Raw genomic sequence first — 19,899 nt, forward strand, 5'->3', positions numbered from 1 at the left:
TCTCTTCCCAGGGCCCCAGAGGTAACTAAGATGCAGCATGTCAAAACTGACCTCTTTTTCCTCACCAACCTGTTTCTCCTATGGTCCTCATTCATGCAGTAACACTGTCTTCACCCTGGGTCCTCCAAGCCAGAAGCCTGGGTTCAGCCCTGACTCGTCCCCTTTAGCTTATCCCTGCCATCCCCTTATCTCTGCACCAGCCCCAACTCCTAGAACTCATACCTTTGGCATCTTGCGCAGGTTGGGCGAGAGCTTGAGGCAGGTGATGTGCCCACGGTCATCACCCACAATGATGATGGGATAAATGGGGTTGAACTGCACATGGGTGATCTTATTTTTCTTTTTGGCTACCACGGGCTGGTTGCAGATGGCCTCATACTTGTTGATGGCCAAGTCAAACACATGGGCCTATGGAAAAACCAGTGTCAGTATGTTCAGGGGTAATAAGGCCCCTCGCTACCACCTCACAGGAACCAGGCTAATAGCACACTAGAGCTGGAGGCAGCAGGAGAGGGAATTTTGTTTCTCTGTTTATGTTTTATTTTGGTTGAGGGAGTGAGAATAAAAGTTTAGGAGAAATATTAAGTCTATGCAAAAACAATACCAGCTACCACTTGTTTAGTCTAATATACTTTACTATGTACCAAGCTTGCACCATCTAATTATACTCCTTATTTGTAAGGTGGTTCTTTTAGTATTACCTCTATTTTATAAATTAAGACTTTGAAGTTCTAACTTTTTAATAAGCAGCAGAGCCAGGGTTTATCCCAGTTAATAGATGTGAAGTGTTTAGACAGTGCTTGAGATACAAGTGCTCAATAAATGTTTGATGTTATCTTTGCCACACTGCAAGTTCAAAGCACTCCCAACTCTTGCCTTGATAACTGTGGCAGCCTCCTAACTAGGCTTCCTGCTTCCACTATTGGGCTTCCGCAGTCCATCATCCATGGAGCAGCCAGATTTCCCTTTAAAAAACGTAAAATCTTCGCAAAGTCTCCTTGGCATTATAAAATGAAATCTGGATTCCTTATTCTGGCACCCACCTTCTCTCTCTCATTTCCAGATCTCCTCTTGCTCACTACACCACGGCCACATTTGCCTTCCAGTTCCTGGACCCCTCCTCAAGCTCATCCCCACCTCAGGGTGTTTGATCCAGTGATTTCTCAATGTGGATGGCTCCCCTTGTCCATCTTCCCACGGCTGGCTCCCTGTCAGTCAGCTCTTAGCTTGAATATCACCTCTTCAGAGAAGCCTTTCCTGACCACTCTAAGAAACCACCCAATCCTTTTCTTCTCTTTTATCAGCTTCATTGAGATTTAATTCACATGCTATAAAATTTATCCATTTAAAGAATACAATTCTTAGTTTTTAGTATATTCACAGTTATGCAACCATCATCATAACCAATTTGAGAATATTTTCAGTGCCCCTAAAACAATCTTTGTATTCAATAGCAGTCACATTTTCCTCCAACCTTTCTAACTCTAGGCAACCACAAATCTACTTTCCGTGTCTATAGATTTTCATATTTTAGAATACTATACTATATTCTAGGCATACTAGGCAAATATATTTTGGACATACCATATAAATGGGATCATACAATATTTGTCTGTTTGTGTCTGGCTTACTTTAGTGTGGTTTTCAAGGCTCATTGGTGTTGTAGTGTGTATCAGAATACTATTCCTTGTCATTGCTGAATAAAATCCTTTGGAATATACAGTATATTTTCTATGTCCATTCATCAGTTAATGGACATTTGGTTGTTTCATTTTTTGGCTAGGATGAATAATCCTGCTGTAATAAACATTTGCATTCATACACCATCTTCTTTTAATTCTCTGCCCTTAACAGTATGAGCATTTTGGTACTTTTGCTTTTTGTCTCTTTCTCCCTTCACTATAAGGTAAGCTTCATAAAAGCAGGTGTCTGAATCTATGGAGCTGAGCACCACAGTTGGCTCTTAGTAAACATCTGTTCAGGGAATAGATGACTGACTGACTTTAGGGTGATGTCTTAATCACAACATTCTTCCTGTGTGGCAGCAGGTACATGTCAGTCTATATTAAAGTCCATAAGGAAAACAGATTTGCATCTAAGAATATGCTCAAAAAATGTTTCTGAGCTTTCACTAATCCTCAGTGTTGAATAGACCCCTCCCATCTCACTCCACTGAAGACCCTTCTCAGAATCAGCTTGCAAACTTCCAGAGATGGGGACCTCTCTACCTTACAGACACAGACAGATCAGTTCTGGCTCATATGTTTCCTTTAGCTGGGGCTGCCCCTGACACCTGGTAGCTCCCTCTCCAGAGGCCTCAGAGAAGATGGCATATCATCCTTCAATGTGAGATGAACAGTCCCATTCTCTCCTTGAGGCCTCCTGTGATGAATGATTCCTCTTTTGGCTGGGCCCTGGATGGCCTGGCTCTTGAAGAGGGAAACCCTGAGATACCTCATCCTGTCATCAGTAGGGGGTATATGGGGTCAGGAATGGGCCACTCACCTTCCCATCTGTGGTGACTGCTGCAAACACAGTGGAGGAGTATGGTGCCCAGGACACATCACCCACAGCTGAGTTCAGGTCATAGATGAACATGGGGGTCCTGCAGTGGTGGAAGGGTGAAGCCCATGACACAAAGCTGACAGTGCCAGACCCCAGGGGAGGGTCCAGGGTAAGGCAGGCCCCTCACTTGATGGTGTGGTCCCAGATCTTCACTGTCCAGTCGGAGCTGCAGGACATGAAGACCTTGGTGTGGTACGGGTTCCAGGTCACAGCATCTACTGCCATGTTGTGCGCATCATAGGTGTCAAGGAATTGGCTAGAGTAAGATTTAGAGCACTAGGGCAGTGATGGGGCCGGTAGAGGGAGATCAGGGGACAACAACAAGAGGAAAGTCAGCTGCTACTACTTCCTTAGAGCCCTTGAAGGTCAGAATCTGAGCCTCCCCTTCTGTCCATAACCCACATCACTGTCATAGCTGAGTTGGGGCCAACTTGCTGACTGTTTTCCCACTCTACACACACCCAGGGAGAAAGGACTTAGGAGCTTCGGATATGGGCCATGCAGGGATGTCCTTTTGTAGCATGCAAGAAGTGCTGCAGTCTGCCCTGTGGCTGACCCCCAGGGGATTCCAGATCAGTCAGAAAAATCCTATTCTCCCCAAGCAGAGCAGGTCTCAGGCTCTGAGCAAGGTGAAACCTAGCCAGGGCCTGTGGGCAGCCCAGATAGCATCTTTGCAGCAGTGAGAAACATTCTACCTTGAACAGGTAAGAGCAGGTGCCCAGTCAGGAGCCCATTCTGATCCCCAGATTTCTCCTCCTGTTTATTGCCCTGACCTGCCAGCCTCTTTCTCCCTTTCTCTAGGAGTCACAGTGACTGACTGTCTCTCCCTTCTTGTGGCTCCCAGGCTGCCAATGGGAGGGGTGGAGAGGGGGTGGGGACTCTTTTGCATTCAGACCAGCTCTGGCTAGGCCTCAGGGGCTCCCGGGAGGCTGTCTGTAATTAACATTCTGAGTCTCTGAGCGTAAGAAAAGCTTGCAGCAGAGCTATTTCTGGACAGATGGAGGTTCAGAGGGATGTTCACCTACTAACACAGACAGTGCAGAAACTGGTTGTGTCCTGCCGGCGGGGATGCACCCAGTATTCAGAGATCAATCTGCTTGTTATCTGACCTTCAAAGCCCCCCTTCAGTTCAGATCTCCTCCAGGAAGTTTGCCTAGAATTTTCCAACTCCCTCTGTCCCTATTCCCACCTCTGCCAACACTCCCTAGAAAGGAGAGACATCCCAGAGGGAAAGAGGTTGGGCTGGGCTAAAGTCACCCTCTAGATTCTCCATCCCCTTTCCTGCACTGAATCTTTTCCTGCCACCCAAGCAGAATAAAAAATGCATTCTCTTCACCCAAGAAGCCTTGCAGAACTGATGAGCACTAAGATCTGTCAGAACAGGATTTGTTAAGTACTTTAAGCTCCCCAAGTGCTCAGGTCCAAGTGGCCCAATGAGGAGCTGATGTGGGCGGTGCTGCTTCACCTTGTAGATTTTTCCCTCCTCTGTGCCCACTAGGAACATGTAGTCGATCTCTTTGTGGAAGTCAAAGGCAGTGCCACAGCCTTGAAAGAAGAGGAAACAGCCTCAGCCCAGTTCTGAGAGGGAGCCTCCAAGTACCACCCCTCCTTGGCAGCGGGGACTCAGCCAGGGCAGATTGACCTGGGGCCCCTATGAGGGCTGGGAGCAGCCTAGGCAAACAGAAACTGGCCCTCTGGCCTTCTTGTCCCAAGCTGTTAGGACTCTTCAAACAGCCAGGAGTCCTGTAGACAGGAATAGGGGCCTGGGTAAACAAGGCAGGGATTGAGTTAAACAGGGTCAGGGTCAAGGTAAACAGGGACAGGGTCTGCAAACAGGGACATGGTCTGTGCAAACAGGGATATAGTCTGCATAAACAGGGTAGGAATTGAGTAAACAGGGATAGGATCTGAGTAAACAGGGCTTTCATCTGCATAAACAGGGATGGATCTACATTACAGCACCTGATCTGCATAAACAAGAGCAGGGTCTGCAAACAAAGAGGGGACCTGCATGAACAGAGAGTGTCTGCAAATGGCCAAGGACTTAGCTGACAGGTCAGGCTTTCCCACTGCCTCTGGTCTGGGCTTCAGCACAAGTAGGGTAGGAAGTACTGGGAAGATGCCACCTCATTGCCCCTCAGGGGACTTGAATGACCTAGTGAGGGTTGGAGGTGAATGGGCTGGGGCTCCTACCCACTGTGTGCAGCTCCAACCCCTCTGAAACTTCTGTGGTGCTTCCTTCCACCTTTAGCTTGATGACATCTGTGTGAACCAGGTCACTCTGTCATCACAGAGGATGAGGAAAGTGTATGGGTTACGCTGGATCAGCAGATCTAGGGGGTGCCCTTTGCCATTCAGCTCCCCCCACTCTCCATCCACCCCTGTGCAACCCTCTCTGGGAAACAGTTACCTTCACAAGTGTCCAAGACACTATCCTTCCATCAGATGACACAGAGAAGAAGTTAAGATTGTGGTCCATGTCATCCTTCTGCCACTTGACCTGAAACATCCAAACCAGGAGCTCTGTGACACTGCTAGGGATATGAAACAGGGCTCCCCCAAGCGCCCATCTCCCCAAGCAAGTTCTGAGAGCCCACTTCCCAGAATCCCATGACTGACACCCTCCCCCATCCATTGCTCTCTGTCTTATCCCTGTTTCTCTGACCAACCCCAAGCAACAGCACCAGTCAGGTCATTGCCCTAATCTACTGGGTTGGCAGTAGACCCAGTTCTTCCTTGGGTTGCTTCTAGAAGCCTAGTTGTGGGAAATAGGCAATGGTTCAAGGTTCAACCTCCTTACATAGACATGGCCTGGAAAGGACAAGGCCCAACAACCAACTTCCATTTTTTTTTTTTTTTTCTTTCAACCGGGGATTGAACTCGGGTCCTTGCACTTGCACAGCACACGGCGAAACCACTGAGCTAAATCCCCGCCCCCCAACTTCCATTTTGTAGCATAGGCTTGTTGTGAGGAATAAATGAGATATGTAAAGCCCTTAGATCAGAACATTGCACACACTAAGTATTCAATAAATGATAGCTGATGTCCTCATTATTACACTTATCCTAGGAATGTGAGTGCCAAGCTTCTGCAGGGACCTTTTTCCTGCTTGCTTAGGATTAGGTGAGGAAGGGGAGGAGCATACCCTCCCCTCCAGTCCCCTCCTCTTCCAGGCTTTGCCTTTCTCTAGAAAGTGGCTCCTCTGATCCCATCTTCACATCTCCACTAACTCCTGCTCCCAGAATCTTGCTCCCAAATTCCAGATTTGAGCTGCATTTCTCCATCTGCAAATCAGTGTTAATTATCTTGCTCCACCCATCTTCTCAGGGCTGGAAGCAAACATATGGGAAAGTGTTTTGGAGACAGAGCTGTTGTCTTATGAAGATGACACACTTGAGGCTCAAATTTCTCTTGCCAGATGTGGAGGTCTGGCCAAGCCAAGTCCCAGAGAGCCAGGGTGGGGCTGGGTGCCTAAAGATTTCCATCTTCTGGCTCCCTCCAGACCGCCCATGCTGGGACCATGGACCAGTCCCCTCCGCCTGTCACAAGCAGAGGCCCAGTGAAGAAGGCCAAGACCCTAGCGCTGTTGCCTGTAACCGCAGCTGTCACCAGGGATGTTGGGGGGTGGGGAGAAAGGGTTGTCCCTTCCCAACCATCTCCCAGGCCTGGCAGATCAGAGCCAAAGGAGGCCGGGCTGAGTCCTGCCTGAGCCTGTCTGGTCAGTGCTTCTTTTGCACTTTCACTGGGGGGCCAGAAGCTGCAGAGCCTGTCAGGCACAAGGCAAAACCCTGCCCTGATACAGAGCCCACTTCTCCTTTTGGGTAAAGGTGGTCCCTTTAAAGCAGGGCAGGAACAAGGGGTGTCAAAGGCCAGGCTGTAAGAGGCGCTAGGGAGCTGCAAAGGGAAGTGTTTAATGAGCAGATGCCAGCACTCATGGAAATTATATTTCACACCCCACTTAGTAGCCTGATGCCCAATAAGGGGTGGCATGTATTTGCAAGTGACCGTGTGTGTGTGTGTGTGTGTGTGTGTGTGTGCACGCGCTCCTTAAGTGGAGGTGACAGGTAGGAATAAAGCAGAAGGAGGGTAGTAAGTAGAGTTAAGGCAATGAATGAATGCCCAAGGACCAGGGGGTAGAGAGGAACCTGCTTAACTGATCCCTCCTCTTCTCCTTTCTCCTCTTTGCCTGTCCCTACTTTTTACTCATACATCCTTTCTGCTCCTTTCCCCAGAATTGCACTGTGCACATTTCCTACAGAGTACTGCTGGTTGAGGCTTCACAGTAGGGCCTGAGGCAGGCCTGAGCTACCCAGGAGCCTCCCTGGAGAAGTAGCCCATTCTATGGGCAGGAACCTAGTGTTCTTAAAACAAGACAATTCATGGTTCCCCATTCCCAATGGGACAGACAATTTCTGCCCCAAACTGCATACGAGGTCCAAAACAACCTCTCTGGTCTCCCCTAAATACCTGGACACACACCCTTTATGAAGGACCTGACAGCTCATTCACCAGGCCAGCTCTCTCCTTCAAGCTCTAGGCTTTATGGTCAAGTGTCCAAAACCCTCCCTCTTGGTGTCCCTAAGCTTCTTGCATTAACATCTGGTGACACCTGTTCCTCTGCCATTTTCCACTTCTATGCATGCCTTACTGGGCATCCTAAACCCTGGTAACATCGATTTGTCCCTTTCCTATATCCACCCAATATTTTTCTCTTGATTCTACTACCCCAACAGGTCTCCTCCCTATTTTCCTCATTTCCATCTCTACTCCCCCTGCCCTTGTTCAGCCTGCAGTATCTCTCATGCTGAAGCCAGAGGGTCTTTCCTCCAAGACACAATCTTGACTGTTACTCCTCTGCTCAAGCCCTCTAATGATTGGGCTGCAATCTCCAAACTATGCTCAGGGGAAATGTTAGGAGCCTTGGGAATGTACCTCAGGGGACAGGAGGAATAATAACAGGGGACCCTTAAATAGGCAGGGCCCTGGTCTTATCAGAGCAGCTCTATTCTCATCTTCTTACCATATTGTGCTCCTGTATTAATACTTCTTTTAAAACCACTGATCTACAATGTCCAAGCTTTTCAACTGCTAACCATGCTGGGTGCCTGCCCTTTCCTTGGGTCTTGCTCCTCTTCATCTGTCCCTTACACATGCTCTGAATGATGCTTCATTTCCCAACAGGCCACTCTGTTTGAAGCCTCATGTCATTGTAGATGAGACTCCTTTTATGCCCTTCTCCATCTAACTAACACTTTTTCATCTCTCACAATATGGCTCAGGCATGGCTCCTCTAGAAAGATCTGCCTGGTCCTCCTCCTAGTCCCCACCCAGGATAATGTGAATGCACCTTCATGTGTACTTCTACTTTAGCACTTAGCATTCTACCCTACCCTGGGCAACCTGTGGTTTATCTTGCCACTTGGAACTCCAAAGAATAAGCCCTTAGGGATCCTCAGCAACCAGCAGAGCAAACAGGGAAGAATTAGTTACAAAATGGATGAAGAAGGAGGAGAGAGGGGGAATGAGAGGAAAGAAGAGAACAGGAAGTGAGTAGATGAGTAAGTGATAGCCGGGTCTCTTTCAGGTAGTGTCCCATGACTCCAGCCAAGAATGCTGAGTCTTCTATTTTGCAAAGGCAGTTCTGTTTTTCTGGCAGGATAGTGGGAGAGTAGGCCAACCCTGTCCAGGTGAATTTCACTCTTCCTGGGACCTGTCCGGTGAAACAGATAACTCATTTTTCTCTGTATCCCTTTCCCCCCAGTCTGCTATTTGATTAAGAAAACTCAAGAGTAGGAGTAGGGTGGTTGGTCTGGGCCTCTCTCCCTCTCCTGGAGTTGATAATGATGGTCAAGACATCTAGACAGGCTCTGCCCTTGGCCCTGGGCTATCTGAGCTGGGAAAGCAGGGGCAGGGATGAGATGGAGGCCTGCTCTCCTCTCCCTGGGCTTTAAAGTCTCTACAGACCTTCTTCTGACGTCTGGGGACCTGCAGGTACCTGGAGGTAATGAGTTGGGAGGTAGACTTTTTGGTGGAGAGGACTTCTGAGGCTGCACCCTTTGGTCCCTGCTTTGTGGAGAGTGTTGGCGGGGAGAGGTAAGTATCAGAAAGGGTTCCACCTCTCTCCCACATCTGTCCCAGACAATGGGAAAAGGATGAAGCTGAGAGGGCATGATGTGCCCTGTGCCTAGGTGGTTCTGCCCCTGCTCAGGCCTGTATAGGAGCTCAGACTCAGTGCTGGAGCAGGTGGCCATATGTCTCAGGGGCTGAGGACCAGAAGAGGTAGACAGAGTCTTCCTGGGGACTATCAGGGCAAGAGGATAGAGAAAGACAAGAAGACAGGGCCCCAGTGCTGCTTCATGAGCCCAGAGATTTGGGAAACGTGAGGCAGAAATTCATCCTTAGATTCACACAGATCCCCCCACCACACATACACCTTTAGGAGATAGTAAGGAACAGCCTACAAAGCCTGAGCCAAGAGACCCTCTGGGAGCATCAGCTGTGAAACCTACTTCCAGTGGAATAAGATGGGAGACACAGAACCAAAGTGATATCTAGTGCCAGTGTCCTGGAAATGGTCCCAGGCTGGCCTCACACTATGGAAGAAGCCCAGCCCACCCCGCTAGCCTATCTGGAAAAGTAGGGTGTTACAAAGAGGCTCAAGGACAGACTTTGCCTTCAAGCCCCTGTCTGGAAGCTTCCCCAAATGTAGCCCAGATGGCAGAGGGGCTCTATAGGCAGAAAGCCTGTAGATAAGGCTCTGGGGCCCCTAACACGGTCAGCGGTAGCGTGTCAGACCCTGGAGGCTTCCAACTGCAGGGGAGTTTCTGACTGAGCATTAAGGAGCTCCTCCCTCAGCAGGCAGATGGAATCTTCCTAACTTCCAGGCAGATGAGAGCTCAGGGGCAGAAGACCCAGGTTTTACTGAAGACCCTCTTCATACCCTCTGATTCTCACCTGCCCTCCTCCACCCCTTCTCATAACCAGATCCTTGGCCTCTAATCTGGTACCTATCATCTCCACCCTAGCCAGTGGCCCTCTCCTCCCCAGGGTCCCTCCTCCACTGGCTCCTAGGCCCACATGCTGCTCCCATGTGCTGAGGCTGACCTGCCAAACAGGGTCCGTGTGCTTGCCAGACTTGGCCGAGCTGCGGAAGGAAGGCTGGGAATGGGGTTTCTTGAGGTTGTAAACGGCCACGTTGCCGTCATAGTGGCCCACCACCACCAGGTAGGGATGGTCCACATGTATGTCGAGACACATGATGCCACTGTCACTGCTGAAGATGTATTCAGGGAAGCTGGGGTTCTTCAAGCTGTAGAGCAGCAGCATTCCCCGGCTCTGTTTCATGAAGTCATCTACCAGGGAAGACAGGAGGCTGTGGTTGGAGGATCCCTCTGCTCTGCCAGGGAGGCCCCCTTGCCCTATCCCACCAGATGGGCAAACTTTGCTCTGTTCTGCCTGTCAGAGAGAATGGAATTCCTGTCTGGACTTCATCTTCTCAGACTGTGAAATGGAATAATGAGATTTGGCCTACTCCTTCTCAGGGCTCACAGAAGGATCAAACAACCAGAAAATGTGACCAGGCTTATCTACGGACAAACCAACATCCTCCTTAATCTTCCTCTCTGGATCACAGAAAAGGGGAACACAGGTTCAAAGAGTTGCTAAATAAAGAACATGTGTGGACTTGAGAAGGAGCAGTAGCCCAAGATGGATTGGATGCCCAGCTCACAGACAGGCTGCTTGTCCCATAGATGCCTGGACAATGCTCATGTCCCCTCAATCTTCCACCAAGGACATGGGCTAAGCTTGATGTAACATGCAATTTTCTATAGTGAGTCCTATGCTAGTTATCTATGAGCATCTTCCCATGCCTTTGGGCCCCACAGTCCCCAGCTGCAGCCTGGACTCCGACTCCTTAAACCCGGAAGTCCCTGGCCAGCCAGTCAGGCTTCCACAAGCCCACTCACCCTGGACAGAGCTTTTGATGGTCAACAATGAACCATTCAGCAGAACTCCTCTTTCTCACCTGCCCCATGTCAAGAGAATGAGTCTCTGTCTCAATTTTCACATACTTGGTGCCCATCCTGATACGTAGTCATTGAAAAGCACATAGTTCCAGCCTTTGAGACCAGTTCTCCTGCTACCAGCCCAGACCCCCCATCCTCTTCCCCAAATTCAGAAAAGCCAGAGCTGGAGAGGTAGAAGGCTAGTGTAGCCTTTGGCCAAGGCAACCAAAGCCAACATAGCCTTTTGGTCAATGATGAGAATCCTTGCCACCTTCCCTTTTATAAGGCTATCTTCTTTGTCCCTAGAAGCTGCAGGGCCTGGAATCTCATGACAAAGTAAGCAGTCTTCAGATGTGCAGCCCATGGGGTGGGGTGGGGGACAGGAAAGCAACCCCAACTTGGCTGGTTTTGTTGAGCTTTTCTGTCTTATTTCTAAGGTTGTCCCTTATTCAAGAGTGTAAATGTGCAGGTGAACTCTGGGCTCATAGCATGAGCTCAGCTACAATCACATCCCAAGTAGCCCCACCCTCTGCAAAGACCCATCTGTGCTCTGACTGGGAGCAGGAAGCCACCAAGAATCAGGCTGGCCTTAGAAAGGTACAACTGGAAGCTGAGGCAAGCCGGCATGTTCACTAGAGTAGCTCTCTGTGGGAAGCCTACCTTCTTCCCTTTCTGGGGCTAACCTTCAACACCTCTGAGACTCCTTGGATCACTTTCAAGGAAAGTCACCTATGGCTTGTATTTAGATGTCCCCAAAACCTTATTCACTCATAGGTAGGGATTTTTGTAGTGATTGGATCATGGGTGTGTGATAGTGGATCAGTCAGTCTACTTGTTGGTTTAGCATGGTTCTGGGTGTGGGTGATGGATTTACTGAAAAAGGGAGATCCACCCTGGGTGTGACACCAATCAATAGACTTGCAGCCTGAATGGAATAAAAAGGGAAAGAAAAAGGAAGGCTGCTGTTTCCTGCCTGCCATGCCATGAACTGTTTTTCTTCTGTCACGCCACCCTGCCTTGGAGCCATCCAACTACGAACTGAAACCTCTATCAACTGTAAGTAAGCTAAAATAAATCTTTCCTCTTTTAACTTGTGGGTGTTGGGTATTTTGTACCAGAAATGAGAAAGTAACTATGATAGCTACACAATCAATGAGGGAGTTGTACCTGGGGTGGAAGTTTCCAGGGTCCAGATTAGCACACACTGTGTGGTTCAAGAAAAAAAAAAAAAAAAACCTCTGCTCTGGGAGAGTGAGCCTCCTAGCAAAGAGGAGGAGCTTGAGGCTTCCAGATCCCCTGGAGCCAAAGCTGGGTCATCCTGTGCCTGGCTCCATTCCAAAGCCAGGAGGGGGCTAGCCTTGAGATAGATGGGGAGGAGCTGGCATGTGGGCCCCAAGGGTTGACTCTCAAAGAAAGATTGGCAGCTGGCTGAGGAGAGTGCTTTCCCTTCCTAAAACAGGAAGGCCTTGAACTGAAGAGTGTGACAATATCTTAGCTCCTTTTGTTCATCAAGTAAATCCTGAGCACCTGATCTGGAACCCCCTGGGCTGCCCCCTGCAAGGTCAGAGACATTCCACTCCCTGGATCCTGCAGCTGAATGAGTAATCAATGAGCTAACCTTCAGGCCAGAAGTAAGCCACTGGTGCTCATGATTCCAGTCTCTCCTCCATTCTGGTCAAGACTGACAGAGGGTAAATTGGTAGGGCAGCAGATAAGTGGGTAAATAAGACAGTGAAGGAATGGGTGCTCAAGCTGAGGATTCACATGCTTTTTTTTTTTTTTTTTGTACCGGGGATTGAACTTGGGACCTTGGGCTTCCAAGGCAGGCAGCATCACGACTGAGTTAAATCCCCAGCCCTCAATATCCTTTTTATAGCTGAAATTATCCTGCTCTAGTAATCTGGTCTTTACATGGAAGTGGAGAAAGGAGGACAAGGTGCCATCAGACCTAATGGGGGGGGGGTTACTGGCAAAGTCAATCCAATCCCTTCAGGGTCTGGAATAGAGAATGTGTAAGGAATAGGGCAGTTAAGCATGATAACGGGGAATAAACTGCAAGGGAAAGCATGAATTTTATGAGAGAGGGATAGTTAGCAACCAGCCACATCAATTCTCAGGCCACATGCATGCTGACATTAACCCCTACTTTCTCAACCTGGCTTTAATGGTCTTTATTACTTGTAACCAAATGAGTCCTCTTTTTTTTTGTTTGTTTTGTTTTGTTGAGACAGGGTCATATTATTCAGTTCAAGCTGGCCTTGAACTCACTAAGTACTCCAGGCTTTGAACTCATGGCAATCCACCTGCCTCAGGCTCCTGAGTGCTGACATTACAGGTGTGTACCACCACACCTAGCTCAGTCCTCTTTGACATAAAGATCATTGTTTCTAGTCATGACTAGACTACATGATTCCTGAATTCTAATGCAGGGCTCTTTCTGACAAACTACTCCAGGAAAATATAGCAAACCCTCATTTAATTGGTGTTTTTTCTCAACTCTACCTTGTACAATGAACTCACCTTTGATTCCAGTAGCTCCTCTGAGACCTCACGATTCTATTCCCCAGACATACCCAATATGACATCATAGCCTGTTATGGTTTGTGTCTAGATGCCCCCCCCAAGCCTCATGAGCTCATGGGTGGGGCTTTTCAGAGGTGGCTGGATCTACAGTGTGATGCTGAGATTAAGGGTGTGTGATCAATAAATTAGTCTATTGATTGGTTTGGCATAGTTCTGGGTGTGGATAATGGGAGGGCCACCCTGGGTGTGGGTGGCACCACCCAAAGGGTGAGGAGCCTGGAAGGGATAAAGGGGAGAGGCAGACTACTGCTGCTGCTTCTCTACTTTGCTGCTTTGCTGCCTTCTGCCCACCACAAACTGTTTCTCCTCTGCAGTGACCCTCTGGCGGGGCACCCTCCTGTGGAGCCAGCCAACTATGAGTTCATAGTTGTAACCTCTACACACTGTGAGCTAAACAAACCCTTCCTTCTTTAACTTTGGGTGTTGGGTATTTTGTCTCAGTGACAAGAGAAGTAAACAAGACACAGCCCTAGGGGCCAGGGATTTAGCTCAGTGGTTTTGCCCTGCTGCGCAAGCCAAGGACCTGAGTTCAATCCCTGGTACCAAAAAAAAAAGACACAGCCCAACCCTCCAACAGACCCAAATAAAAGCATCATCTTATCTTCCAAAAGTGCTTATATGATATCACTACTCAAACCACCAATGGTCCTCATCTGATGTCATCACTCATGACATCATTGCCCATTATTGGTAGTATGTTATTACCAACAGAGCACTTAGCTCAGCCATCCAATATTCTCAGTATGATATCACCAACTAGGTCACTGACAGTCTCACTATGACATTAGCATCAAGGTCATCCACCTACAGTGCCTTGGTTACCAATGAGGTCTGAGTTTATCAAGAACCAAAGCTTGGGGGCTGAGGATTTAGCTCAGTGGGTTTGCCGCCTGCTGCGTAAGTGCAAGGACCCGAGTTCGATCCCTGGTACAAAAAAAAAAAAAGAATCAAAGCTTGGGTCCTAGTCTATGGAGTACCTTGTTCTGAGTGGCACAGACTCTAGAGAAAGGATAGAGGGTTCAATGACCCAGATTAGAGCCCCCCAACCCACCTTTCATTGTATAAAGAAGCAGAGACTCAAGTCTGGAGCAGTAAAGGAATTCTAGGCTCTGTCAGGCCATACATTTTGGCCAGGCCGCAAAAACTTACTGAAAGTAAGTATTTATGGCTGAGTAGAATGGAAGGAGAGAAAAGGTGATATATATATGGAGAGAGGAAGAGGGAGAGAGGCAGAGAAAGAGACAGAGAGGATATGATGGGTTGATGGCTGGGACTTATCGCTTACTACTACTTTGTGCTTTTGCTCCTATTGCTTCCTTAATCTTCTTTGTATTCTTTCCCACATTGTCTAGAAAGAGTCTACTAGTCCATGAGGACCTTCTCTGGGAGGCCTTCCACACTATTCAGTCACCAGGGTTATCTCTTATGTGAATCCCTACCCCTAGTCAGGATCTGTGAGCAGGTCTTTTCCTTACCCTGCCATGAGGGATGGAGGCAGCACATCCTGGCTTGTTCTGCAGCAGTCTTGCTCTTTCTGGTGACAGAATTTCCTCCTGCTAACTCTGCCCTGCTGAATAATCATTAAGGCCCCTCTCACTGTGCCCTTCAACCATACACAAGATTGGGACGAAGGGAATCAAAATCAATTAGAAAAGAGTCTAATGTGGCTATTCTCAGGGAAAGTTGTTAGTGTGTGTGTGTCTTTTTAAAAAATTATTTTTATTTTTTTTTGATAGTGTTAGGGATTGAATAGAAGGACTCACACATGCTATATCCTCAGCACCGCCCCCCCCCATGTTTCTTAATTCCACCACAGACCAAAGTTCTGCTGGAGCCCTGGCAGAACAGTGCCCACTGAGGAACAGGGATCAATGTCTTTTTGAACTGGCAACCATAAATGGGAACCACAGGCCCATGACTCCATCCCTGGCCAGCTGGTAACAGCTCTAGATCATGGACACTCTAGTGTCATGGACACCCACTCAAGTGGGTGGACACTCTGGAATATTCTGGCTGTCAGGAAAACCCTGGTCTCCTACTCAGGATTCAGGGAGAGCAAGACAGGCAGAGGGCATTTAGGGGCATGAGGCTAAAGCCAGGTCAGTGGTCAGTGGGAAGTAGATGCCAAACTGCAGAGATAAGGTTACCATGCCAGCCTCAGACAGCAGGCTTCCTCTTGTACTGTGGCAATCTAAAGGAGGCCAGCCCAGGACCTGCTCCAAGGCAGCAGCTGCTTGATGACTCCCTTATTAAGTCATGCAAGAGGCACTTGGAGGGGGTGTGTGGTAGGCAGAATAATGCCCCCCCCCAAATGTCCACATCCTAATCCCCAGAACCTATAAATATGTCACTTTGCATGGCAAAAGGGACTTTGGAGATGTGATTAAGTTAAAGACTTTGAGATGGGAGGATTATCCTGGATTATCTGGGTGGATTTAATGTAATCACAAGGGTTCTTATAAGGGAAAGAAGGAGGCAAGAGAGTAAGAAAATGAGATGTGACGACAGAAACAGATGTCAGAGTGATGCAGTTGGTGGCTGGAAGAAGGCCATGAGCCATGGAATTCGGGCAGCCTCTAGAATCTGGAAAAGAGAAGAAAACAGGTGCTCCCCCACAAGCCTCCAGAAGGAACATAGTCCTGCTGACACCTGATTTTAGCCCAGTGAAATCCATTTTGAACTTCTGACCTCTAGAACTGTAAGATAATAAATTTGTGTTGTGTTGAGCCCTGTTTGTGGTCATTTGCTACACACAGTTCAGCAGGAAATGAATTCATAAGCATTCAGGGAAGGTTGACCCAGACTCTACTTTTAGGAGTTGGAAAGACAGGTTTCCATAATGGCACTTTTTTCTGGGCTGGATTGGAAACAGTATCAGTAGAAGTCAGGGGGATTCAATGATTCTCAGCTCTTCTGTTGACAATAATGAAACCATCCTTGAGTTTCCCACACTCCAGCCCTGCCACCTTAGACTCCAGACACAGAAATACCCCTGTGTTAGAATTTTTAGACTCTCAGGGCAGGGGACCAGCACAATGCTGGACTGAGACAAGGGACTGGTCACTAGAGGGTTCTAAATGTCAAGTATGGCTCAGAGGCCCAATCCCTAGCTGGGCTCAGGACCCCAGGAAAGGAGGCTTTTCCAGGCATTCTCATTGGATTTGAAGTCATGTTTACACAGTGTGGGAAATAAGAGCAGGCCTTAGAATACATGAAGCAGGACGTTTAATTTGATTTAGAGAAAATGAGGCAAACATTTGAGAACCTAAATAACTAACCAGTAATTAAACTAACAACAGGAATGCCCTTGCACTACAACCCAGTGAGCACAGTGGCCTTTATGGACTGTATTTGCAAAGAGACCTGACAACATAATTAGTCCTGTAAATTTTACGAAGCCTGCAGCTGAGGAATGATGGATTTTGTGTGTGGAGGATGAACAAGAAGAAATGAGGTGGATGAATTTCCATTTTCAGTAAATGAAATTAACACTGCTTAATTAGTGAAGCTGACAAATAAATGATCAGGAAAGATTTGAATCCCTAAAAATGTGTCTCTGGCCCGGGTAGGCCAAGGGACAGGCCAGGATATGGTGGGATAAAGCAAAATTGGGTTCAGTGCTGGGACCTGGGGCCTGCCATTGGCCCCTTTTGAAGGTGCTGTCTCCAAAGGGAGCCTAGATCAAGGCACAATGACATCCCTTTCCTTACAACATGAGACTCTCTGGGAAGCTTCCTGCCCCATCTTCCTGTCTCAGGACAACACCGAGTTTCCAGGATCTGTTCTGCCATTCTTGCCTGACAGACCACGCAGAGTTCCTATTTCCCTGCTATGAACTGGCTAATGAGCTGGAAAGCACCCCTTTGGTACAGCAGGCTGACATAACTGCATGCCCCAGCTCCAAGGCAATCTCTTCCTGGACTCACTCCCTTTGCCCTCCAAAATTCCTCTACCTGCTTTTACCTGCTGACAGCCTCTCTCTCCACTCTGCTGGGAACGTGGAGCCAGGCCCTATGGGGCATTTCAGTCTCTGCCCTTTAAGCAGCCTAACGTGCTAGACTCCAGGGCCCTAGAGGGGAAGCAAGGGTAGATGCTTCTGTGCTGTTGTACCACTCACTTTTTCCTGCTTACTTGCTCCTGACCTGACTCTGGCCAACCTGTTCTGAGATATGTCTCAGTCTTTCATTTAGTGTATATGTCTATCCCTACCAAAATTTTATGTGGCTGGGTCACAGAATAAACATCTGACAATTCCAGGCAAAAGGAGGTTTATGAGATCTGGACTGAGATTTCCAGGATCAAACCCAGAAACAAACCCAAATTCTTATTCCAGAGTTTGTCCTCATAAGGCAAACTCTGGCTATGAGAGGTTGGTATTTGGGAGCTTCCAAAGACTGTGATGGTGCTGATGAGACCAGCTGCTCCTTACAATGGATCCAGCAACTGGGGCGCCCTCTGCCTACCTCAGCTTTGCATTCTTTCTTCCATAAAGGCAGCTGGGCATCCAAGAGTATGGGCCTCCCAGATGCCACCTCAGAAATAAACACAAGAGTCTTTCTGAGTCCCAGCCCAAGCTGGCTCTGCTCAGGCCTCTGTAGGTTGTACTGAGACATATAAGGCTCTATAATAGATGCTCATCTGAAAGCTGGCTACCAACTTCTGTGCCAGTGACAGCAACAACAAATATCACTGTCACTATCACTGGACCTTGCTGTCTAAGAGAGAGTCCCCTCTGTCCCCCAGCCTCCTTACTCTGCTCAGGACTTCTGAGGGTACTTCAGGAAATCCAGGGGAAAGAATATGACAGATAGGTCAGCAATGATTGTCCTTTATGCAGGTGGCTCCTACAGCTTGTAGGGCATGTTTACTTCTTTTCTGTCTTGTGTACCTCACAATGACCCCAGGATGGAGGCCTGGCAGGTTGTCAGCCTCCCCAAATTACCAATGACAAGACCAAACCTCAGGGGTACAATAATGAGAGATAATCCTTCAGGGGAAGGTCCATAGATGATTGTGGGTACCACTCTGGCTTATGGATGTGGCTCAAGGGACCAAGAAAGGACAAAGACACCATCCCTGCATAAGGGCTTGCCCAAAGAGGCTACTGAGCCTGTCACGCTTGAGACCATCTATTTGTGGGAGGTACAGTACCCTTTCCTGCTACTCCTAAGGCTACCCCTTGGACAGTCTTCACAGGACCCCAAACAGGAAACACTGCTTAACTCTGGGTGGAAAAGAATGGGGGTAGAACTGATGGAGTTTCTCCTCCTGCCTTCCAGGAAGCCATCACACCTTCACCTCAGTCCTAGGCAGAGAGCCTGGGCTGAGAGCAGCCTGGCAGAGAGGGTCCACACCCACTCCTGAGAGGCCCCACCCAACCCAACCCCTAGGCCCAGTTGCAGGCCCAGTAGCTGCAGCCAACGGGGAGGAATGTGCTAGAGTTCCCTGCCAGAGAGGGAGGGCACTTCCCGTTTGGCACCAGCCCACCCTCAGGAGTAGGGACACAAAGCAGGCATTTAAGGCATCCTCAAAGGCAGCCCAAACCACGAGACTGGGAGCAGCTCCAAGGTCTCCTCCCTGAGAGGAATGACAAACACCAACTCCTCCCCCCTCTCCTGGGTCAAAGCACGGGTGGACTGGTGATCTGAGGGGCAGCAACCAGGAGCTTGTGTGTCTGCCAGCCAGCAGCAGCTTAGAGTATGGAAGGGTTTTTCTGTTCTAAGAAGCTGATCCTCCCAGCCAGAAAACATGCAGTTAACACTGGAGACTGTGCCTAGAACGAAGTACAGGGTACTCTCCTGTCTGGCAGGGGGAATGTTGGCGCCAGCACAGGTGTAGGGGCTTCTGCTCAGACCACAGAACAAGAAGGAGAAGCAAATTGCCCAGACACAGTTAGCACATGTGCTGCCTCCAGCCTTGGGTGGTACTGGCAGAGGCAGGGACATCTGGAAAACAGTGGTCTCCCAGGACACAGGGGCTGAAGGATGAACTACACACATTCGCCTCTTCCCACCTCCCCCCAACCTGCCCCAGGGCCTGGTCAGGAAGGCCAGATGAGGAGGCAGGAAGAGGGCCTCTATCCTAGCCCACAGTTGTGGTTCCTGTCTTTCTAGCTCTTCTTGGGAAGACAACATTAGGTCTCAGCCTTAGTCTCATGTGGGCAATTTCTTCCCAAGTGGGATGTATGCTTGTCCTTGAATTCCTTCAGTGGTTTCCCTCAGGAGACATATAAACTTCTGGGATAACTTACCAAGGCCTTTGAGGGCTGAGCCCCTTTGACAGCTCCATTTCCTTCCATAGCTCTCAGGCCTCCAGACTTAACCTGGGCTGGCCCCTCTGGCAGGGTGCTCTTCCTTTCTCTGAGGCTCAGTTGACATATTCAGCTCCTTATACTCCTTCACCTGGCACTAATTGCCCATATGGTTGTGGGTGTTCTCCATTAGACTGTGAGCCCCCCCCCCCCCCCCCCCGCCAAAAGCAGTGACTATCCTGGTTATCCTTGTGTTCTTGAACGCGGGAGAGAGCTTTGTACAGAGTAGGTACTTGGTGTTTGCTGTTTGCAGAAGCAAATGAATAAACAGCCAGATCACTTACAGGAGCCATGTCCCACTGCAAACAGATCGTTGTACTTTGAATTCCTGCAAAAGAAATATGAACAAATTGGCACTGGAAATGAATACAGCCCTCCCATGGACATCAAGCCTTCCCATGGGCACTGGTTCCTAACTACACCACAGACACCTC

At 48.7% G+C, this 19,899-nt stretch overlaps 1 protein-coding gene across 9 annotated transcripts in view; it reads right to left on the reverse strand.

The window, feature by feature from the left end:
- Dnai1 (dynein axonemal intermediate chain 1) overlaps positions 1-19,899 on the reverse strand; it is a 63,204-nt gene that overhangs the window by 3,475 nt on the left and 39,830 nt on the right. For 7 of the 9 annotated variants that reach the window (XM_021252982.2, XM_021252981.2, XM_087183742.1 and 4 more), the window contains 8 exons: positions 19,750-19,793; positions 9,671-9,918; positions 4,976-5,065; positions 4,759-4,846; positions 3,902-4,110; positions 2,693-2,841; positions 2,506-2,605; positions 223-408 (listed from right to left, as the gene is read on the reverse strand). In XM_021252982.2, coding sequence (XP_021108641.2) covers positions 223-408; positions 2,506-2,605; positions 2,693-2,841; positions 3,902-4,110; positions 4,759-4,846; positions 4,976-5,065; positions 9,671-9,918; positions 19,750-19,793 — 1,114 coding nt within the window. The remainder of the gene's footprint in view (positions 1-222; positions 409-2,505; positions 2,606-2,692; positions 2,842-3,901; positions 4,111-4,758; positions 4,847-4,975; positions 5,066-9,670; positions 9,919-19,749; positions 19,794-19,899) is intronic. The other 2 variants (XM_004838424.3, XM_021252979.2) reach the window with 2 other exon arrangements.

The sequence above is a fragment of the Heterocephalus glaber genome, unplaced genomic scaffold (assembly GCF_053883595.1).
Source record: "Heterocephalus glaber isolate CG9 unplaced genomic scaffold, H.glaber_assembly_v1.0 deba00001481, whole genome shotgun sequence".
NCBI lineage: Eukaryota > Metazoa > Chordata > Mammalia > Rodentia > Bathyergidae > Heterocephalus > Heterocephalus glaber.